The 8,242-nt window shown below is 50.9% G+C and overlaps 1 protein-coding gene across 1 annotated transcript; it reads left to right on the top strand.

Moving 5' to 3' along the window:
• The first annotated feature begins 811 nt into the window (after positions 1 to 811).
• LOC141331294 (uncharacterized) lies at positions 812 to 5,870 on the top strand. The gene is made up of 2 exons (XM_073836308.1): positions 812 to 1,155; positions 1,369 to 5,870. The coding sequence occupies exon 2, from the start codon at positions 1,389 to 1,391 to the stop codon at positions 5,655 to 5,657; it is 4,269 nt and encodes a 1,422-aa protein (XP_073692409.1). The 5' UTR covers positions 812 to 1,155; positions 1,369 to 1,388; the 3' UTR covers positions 5,658 to 5,870.
• Positions 5,871 to 8,242: the final 2,372 nt, after the last annotated feature.

Here is an 8,242-nt window from a genome sequence, read left to right as displayed (position 1 = left end):
CATGATCAACAGAAAATTACAGTAATCTTTTAAATATAATTCTGATTTTGTATTCCTCTGGCAGTAATACCACAACAGTAATTGCTCAAGACAAACTGTGTTTTGTGAATTAGACTTTTTTCTTTTTTTTTAAAGCCTAATTTACATAGAAAGTGGTGCTATTTTTTTTGTATTATTTTATATTATATTAAAAATACTATTAATATTTTATATTGCCTATATATATATATATATATATATATATATATATACAGTTCTAGTTGTTCCAATCATCTTCCATTATTGATAATGGAGGCTACATGTTTCTGTGAACCTTCAATGCAGCAGGTTTTTTTCTGAACTCTTTCCTAGACCATTGCCTTAACGCAAGTCTGTCACTGAGCTCTACAGGCAGTTATCTTGACCTCAGGACTTGGTTTTTGCTCTGATATGCATTTTCAGCTGTTAGACCTTTTCTGAGAGGTGTGTGCCTTTCTAAATCATACTCATTCAAATTAATTTGCCACAGTTTAACTCCACTCGAAGTGTAGTAACATCTAGAAGCAGTATGAATGCTCCTGAGCTAAATTTTGAGTGTCCCAGTAAAGGATATGAATACTTATGCAACGGGATCTTTTCAGTTTTTTATTTCTAATAAATTTGCAAAGTTATTACAAACCTGTTTTGTGCTATGTCATTATGGTGTATGAGATGTAGATTGATGTGAAAAAAAAAGTAATTTAAAGCATTTTGTATGAATGGTATGAATACTTTTGCAAGGCACTATATATATATATATATATATATATATATATATATATATTGTGGCGGGAGTCCCGAGGAACAATCAGCGTCGCCCTGGCAACTCATCAGGAACACCTGCAACTGCTCAACACGGACCAATCGATCACGGCGAGATCTCCTTTATAAACGAGCCCCAAAGGACAGAAGGGTGAGAAGCTTCTCCAAAGAGCTAAAACGCTTACCGTCTCTCTCTATCGTTCCTTTCACAGACTCGCCGTGACGATTGGGCCGCACCCAGCCTGGACCGCTTTCACTCGGGGTGACCGCACGTTCCTGCACTCACCCCTCACTGGCCACAGTCACCAAAGAGCACGAAGGGACAGAGGATTCACGAGACACCGAGCACCGAAGACGCCACATCGCCCTTTCCCCGTATTATCTCCTTCACTTCTGCACTATTGTCAATAAACGCACCCTCCGGGGCTCACCTAAACCTCTTGTTCTGTCGTGCTATTCCCCGCCCGGCCACAAGGTGGTGGAGAATGCGGGCAACGTGACGGGCCTGGGAAGCCGACGAACAAGACACTCTTTGTTTACACCGCCATCTTGCCTCGTCTCTCACTTCCGGTTTTTTCTGTTTTTCAGGCGCGCTCCTCCCCGGCAGAATGGAGGACATTGTGAAACAGCTGGCAGAGGTTAGCGTCCGCCAGCAACAGTGTTTTGAGCTTTTGACCGAACAACACGGCCAAATTCAAGGTTATTTAGCAGAACTACGACTACCAGCCGCTCAACATATTCCCCTACCTGATCCCCGCGTCACTGCTGCTCGGCTTTTACCCAAGCTAACCGCAGATGATGATATTGAGGCTTACCTCAAAATGTTTGAGTCAGTCGCTCGTACAGAGGGCTGGGCTAGAGGTACTTGGGCTGCGTTACTGGCACCGTTGCTTTCGGGGGAAGCTCAGCGTGCTTACTTTTCATTACCTGCGTCTTCTCAAAGTAATTATAATGAACTGAAAAGAGAAATTTTAGGCCGCTTAGGGCTATCAGCGACCACTGCCGCCCAGCGCTTCCATGAGTGGGAATTCAAAGCGCGGTTGCCAGTACGCACCCAAGCCGCCGATCTGATGCGGTTAGCCGAACACTGGCTGCTAGAGGACTCGCCATCCCCCTCCCAAGTCGCCGAGCGGGTAGTGGTTGACCGGATGCTGAGAGCGCTCCCGCGCTCGATGAGGCAGGCTGCCGGCATGCGGGGCCCAAAGTCCATCGCAGAGCTCGTCGAGGCGGTCGAACTGGCGGACGCAGCCTATCATCGGGAGGCCGGGGAGCGAGCGCCGCCTTTTCCCCGGAGGGTGCCCCAGGAGCGACGGCCGCCAGAGGGCATCCCACGACCAGTGCGCAGACCGTCCAGCCCCCGCGACGAACCGATGCCCACGGACCCACCGTCTCCGCCTGTGAAGCCTTGGATGGCGGGCTGTGTGGTTCACCGCAGGACCCCCCGTGGAGCCCCGATGACCACGGTGAAAATTCAAGGCCGCTCCTGTCAAGCTTTACTGGACTCAGGAAGTGCCGTGTCCCTAGCAAGGCCCGGCACGCTGGAACCCCGGCCTAGTCCCAAAGCTGTAATGCCCATTACTTGTGTCCACGGAGATACCCGCCAGGTATTTACTAATCTTCTCACCTTCCACAAAGGTCGTAAAGCCTGGACTCTGGAAGTTGGCGTCCTCAAGGACCTACCTGTGCCGCTGCTACTGGGACGGGACTGGCCGGGGTTGGAGGCCGCCCTAGCCGAAACCACACAGCCCGCCCGTCCACGCCGACGCCTACGTCGCCAGCCGTCGCGGGGGTCTGAGAGCCCACACAGCCTGCTGACAACCGACAGTGGGAGAGAGGGTGAGTCCCCCGCCCGTGATACTAACCTTTTCCATAATGTTTTCCAGCAGGTTACGGGTGGGGGAGACTTTGGAAGAGCCCAGAAGGAAGACGACAGGCTGAAACACTGCTGGCGGCAAGTACGCGTCCTTGAAGGCCAGGACGTCCTTCCGGCCCCTCACCCTCTCCCACACTTCGTCGTGCAAAACGGTCTGCTGTACTGTGTCGCGGAGCGGCGGGGGGAGGTAAAACGTCTTCTCGTTGTCCCCAAGGAGAAAACGGAGACAGTCCTGGAGCTGGCGCATGCTCACCCCATGGCTGGACACCTGGGCGCCCAGAATACCGTGCAACGTATCCGTGATAGATTCCACTGGCCGGGACTCGAAGCAGAGGTCAAGAGGTTCTGCCAGGCCTGCCCAGCATGCCAACGGACATCCCCACGGAAACCTCCCCCCAGCCCACTCATCCCTTTACCCATCATTGGGGTGCCCTTTGAGCGGATCGGGATGGACATCGTAGGGCCGTTGCCGAGGTCTGGCCGGGGCCACGAGCACATCCTCGTCATTGTAGACTACGCCACCCGGTATCCAGAGGCCGTTCCGCTACGCCAAGCCAACGCGAAATCCATCGCCCGGGAACTGTTCCTGCTGTGTAGCCGGGTGGGGCTACCGTCGGAGATACTGACCGACCAGGGAACGCCCTTCATGTCCCGGCTAATGGCTGACCTCTGCCGGCTGCTGAAGGTACGACAAATCCGCACATCAGTCTACCACCCTCAGACCGACGGGCTCGTCGAGAGGTTCAATCAGACCCTGAAGCAGATGTTGCGGAAGGTAGCTGCTGAGGACAAGAAAGATTGGGACCTCCTCCTCCCCTATGTGCTGTTCGGAGTCCGAGAAGTTCCCCAGGCATCCACGGGGTTCACCCCATTTGAGCTCCTCTTTGGACGACAACCCCGCGGCCTCCTCGACGTGGCCCGAGAGGCCTGGGAGCAGCAGCCGGCAGTCTACCGGACCGTCGTTGAGCATGTGCAAGATATGAGGAGTAAAATCGACCGCGTCATGCCATTAGTCCGGGAACATCTGGTGAAGTCCCAGCAAGCCCAGCAACGTCTGTACAACCGGGCGGCCCAACCGCGGGAGTTCCACCCAGGTGACAAGGTGATGGTCTTGGTCCCCAACGTAGCCTGCAAGTTCCTGGCACAGTGGCAAGGACCCTATACAGTGGAGGAACGAGTCGGCCCGGTGAACTACAGGGTAAGACAGCCCGGCCGAAGGCAGGCTGTACAACTATATCATGTCAATTTGCTGAAGAAATGGGTCGGGGACCGAGACCAAGTGGCCGCCCTAGCCGTCCAAGAGCCCGCGGTTGTGGACGCCAACCCTAACCTCTCGGCCGCCCAGAAGACGGAGCTGCGGCACCTGGTCGGTCAGTTCCAAGACGTCTTCTCCGACACCCCCGGCCAGACTAACGTCCTCTCCCATGACATCCACACTCCTCCAGGCGTCGTCGTCCGGCAACGGCCCTATCGAGTCCCAGAGGCCCGCCGGCAGGCTATAGAGCAGGAGGTCCAAAAAATGCTCAAACTGGGGGTAATTGAGCCATCCCGGAGCCCTTGGTCCAGCCCGATCGTCCTCGTCCCGAAGCCAGACGGCACCCTGCGCTTCTGTAATGACTACCGGCGCCTCAATGAAGTCTCTGCCTTCGACAGCTACCCCATGCCCCGAGTGGACGAACTCCTAGAGCGCCTGGGAAGGGCCCGGTATATCACAACACTCGACCTGACAAAGGGCTATTGGCAAGTCCCCCTTTCTTCCGAAGCCCGACCAAAAACAGCCTTCTCCACTCCGTCTGGCCACTGGCAATACCGGACCCTTCCCTTCGGCTTGCACGGGGCACCCGCAACATTTCAACGCCTCATGGATGTCGTCCTTCGCCCCCATCAGACATACGCGGCGGCGTACCTTGACGACGTAGTCATCCACTCGGAGGCATGGGAGGACCACCTGGAGCGGCTCCGCAGGGTGCTGTCTGAGCTCCGTCGGGCTGGACTGACCGCCAACCCCCGCAAGTGTCACCTAGCCTACAACGAAGCACGCTACCTGGGGTTCACGGTCGGGAGAGGACTCATACGACCACAGGAAAACAAAGTAAAGGCCGTCCTGGACACCCCCCGGCCCACCAACAAGACCCAGGTACGTGCCTTCTTGGGGTTGGCGGGCTATTACCGGTGTTTTATCCCCAGTTTCTCCTCTATAGCTGCCCCCCTGACGGACCTGACCAGGAAGGGACAGCCAGAACGGGTCCACTGGAATGATTACGCGGAGCGGGCCTTTACACGCATTAAGGAAGCCTTGACCACGGAACCCGTCCTGAGAGCTCCAGACTTCGGCTGTCCCTTCTTGCTCCAGACGGATGCCTCTGACACGGGGTTGGGAGCCGTGCTCTCCCAGGTCCAGGAGGGAGAAGAGCATCCTGTCATGTACATCAGCCGTAAGCTGTCCCAGGCCGAGAAGAAATACGCGGCCGTGGAAAAGGAAGCCCTCGCCATCAAGTGGGCAGTCCTGGAGCTAAAATATTACTTACTGGGTCGACATTTTACTCTCTTTACAGATCACGCCCCCCTACAGTGGATGGCCCGAGCAAAAGACACGAACGCCAGAGTCACAAGGTGGTTCCTTTCGCTCCAGGACTTCCACTTCGATGTGCGCCACCGAGCCGGCACCAGCAACACCAACGCAGACGGGCTCTCTCGGTCCTGGGCAGCATACGCAGGTCTGTCAGGGGTCACTTCCCCCCCACCCCCAGTCTCCCCCTTTTCTTCTCTCCTCCAGAACCAGGACGTCGCTTGGGGGGGGGAGTGTGGCGGGAGTCCCGAGGAACAATCAGCGTCGCCCTGGCAACTCATCAGGAACACCTGCAACTGCTCAACACGGACCAATCGATCACGGCGAGATCTCCTTTATAAACGAGCCCCAAAGGACAGAAGGGTGAGAAGCTTCTCCAAAGAGCTAAAACGCTTACCGTCTCTCTCTATCGTTCCTTTCACAGACTCGCCGTGACGATTGGGCCGCACCCAGCCTGGACCGCTTTCACTCGGGGTGACCGCACGTTCCTGCACTCACCCCTCACTGGCCACAGTCACCAAAGAGCACGAAGGGACAGAGGATTCACGAGACACCGAGCACCGAAGACGCCACATCGCCCTTTCCCCGTATTATCTCCTTCACTTCTGCACTATTGTCAATAAACGCACCCTCCGGGGCTCACCTAAACCTCTTGTTCTGTCGTGCTATTCCCCGCCCGGCCACAATATATATATATATATATATATATATATGTCACAAAAGTGAGTACACCCCTCACATTTCAGCAACCATTTTAGTATATCTTCTCAAGGGACAATACTATAGAAAAGAAACTTGGATATATTTTAGAGTAGTCAATGTGCAGCTTGTATAGCAGTATAGATTTACCGTCCCCTGAAAATAACTCAACATACAGCCTGTTAAATAACTCGCAACAAACTAAATAGCTGGCAACAAAAGTGAGTACACTCTAAATGAAAGTGTCAATATATTGTGTTAGTACCATTGTTATCTGGCATTGCCATCCTGGGCATGGAATTGATCAGAGCTTCACAGGTTGTTGCTCCTCACAGAGCTGCTGGATGTTAGACACATGGTGCCTATCCACCTTACGCTTGAGGATGCGCCACAGGTGCTTAATAGGGTTCAGCTCTGGAGACATACTTGGCCACCCCATCACTTTCACCTTCAGCTTCCTCAGCAAGGCAGTTGTCATCTTGGTGGTGTGTTTGGGGTCTATATCATGTTGGAAAACTTCCGTTCAGCCTAATTTCTGGAGAGAAGGCATCATGTACAGTACATAATGTACAGTATATAATGGAATCCATGTTTCTCTCAATGAACTGCAGCTCCCCAGTACCAGCAGCACTCATGCAGCCCCTGACCATGATGCTACCAGCTTGACTTTAGGCAAGACACAATTTTATTGGTACTCCTCACCAGGGCATTGCCACACATGCTGGACACCATCCTTCTACTTCTGCAACCTTTAAAGCAATGTTGGCAGCACTCATGAATCTGTTTTTTGAAGCCAGGTTCTGCACCTGATGCACAGAAAGAGTGCTCAACTTCTTTGATCGACCCTTGCAAGGCCTGTTCCAAATGAAACCCATCATGGAAAACCTCTGTATGACCCTGTCCACTGTAGTGTAACTCTGTTTCAGGGTGTTACTGAACCTCTAATAGCCTTGGCCATCTTTGTGGAGAGCAACAATTCTAATTCTCAAATCCTCAGACACACACACTGATTTAGATTAAATAAAGATTTAATTTCCCTCATAAATTGCATTGACTTCTATAAAATATGAGACACCAATGTCCAATTGAAAAAGGTGCTAAAGTCTGTTTTTGTGGTGGCTGTGCTTTAAATTTAAATTGTAATAATTTTAGTTCAAGTGATGAAGGATTTTGAAAGTCTGACAGTAATCAGTAGAGTACTTTAATGTTAACCCTGCCTGGTTTAAATGTTTGAAAATGATTAACAGTTATGAAAACATTAGAAATTCAAAGTAATTCAAAAGTTATTAAATGTATCAGTTACATTACTTTATTAAAGTAACTTGTGATCTGTAACCTATTACATTTCCAAAGCAACCTTTCCAACACTGACAATAACAACACTGGATTGACAGTGAGTAAATGTTGTTAACAATAATACTGACTACACTGCATTTGTAGATAAACACCTTGCGCAAAAAGTGATGCATCAATTTACCAAATTCAGCCTTTAATGTTGTAGCTTTTACCACCAATATAAAAGATTTCATATCACGTACACCAAAAACAATAGGGGGCTGTCAAATCTGTGGCAAAATCATTTTGGTGAAGACTGCTCTCAACCTTGAGCTGCTCTTAGCATCCTGTCAATTTTTGATGGCCTGTGGAGGCGAAGAGTGAGAGGAGAAAAAGCCAGATAGAGGTTTTGTTTTATTTCTGTGCAGAACTTGAGGACAAATAAGGTGAAGGAGAGAATGTGTAACTGCATCTCTGAATGCCCACCAGACACTAAGGGGATTTGCTTGAAATTTCGCAGCTCTCGTCACAGTTCACAAAACAAAGATAAGCCAAATGATTATCGCTATAGGCTGGAGTTGTCTTTAGTCTATTATGGTACACATGGGTCTAAGTATACACACAGACTTCAAAATAATAATGTGTGTTATGAACAAGTGTGCTGCACGAGTCCTAGTCTCGCGTAGCCAGACCTTCAGACTGATGGCTGAGGGTCTGGAATCCATGGCAGCTTTCATTGGCAAAGGCCCGCCTATAAGACCGTTTGACAGACATGTCAAACAACCAATCACAGTTTGTTTCGTTCAGCATCACGTTTTGGGGCGTGGAAATGTCCCCATAACAACAGACTGGTGTGCAACAAGTCGGTGAGTAATTTGTTCACGAACGTTGTGTGTATAACAATGGAATCTGCATAAGCAACTCTTAGCAAAACGCTGAGTAAATCAGTCTGTGTGTTTACCGTTGGACCAAAAATAAACGCGACACTCGCGTCTCCCGGAAATCCATCTTCAACTTGAATCAAATTCAACTATTCAGATGACGAC

The sequence above is a fragment of the Garra rufa genome, chromosome 3 (assembly GCF_049309525.1).
Source record: "Garra rufa chromosome 3, GarRuf1.0, whole genome shotgun sequence".
Taxonomy (NCBI): domain Eukaryota; kingdom Metazoa; phylum Chordata; class Actinopteri; order Cypriniformes; family Cyprinidae; genus Garra; species Garra rufa.
This window is presented reverse-complemented; position numbering and strand designations above follow the sequence as displayed.

Excerpts from the sequence above, each read along its gene's own strand:
- LOC141331294 (XM_073836308.1), top strand. The coding sequence starts at position 1,389 with ATGGAGGACATTGTGAAACAGCTGGCAGAGGTTAGCGTCCGCCAGCAA.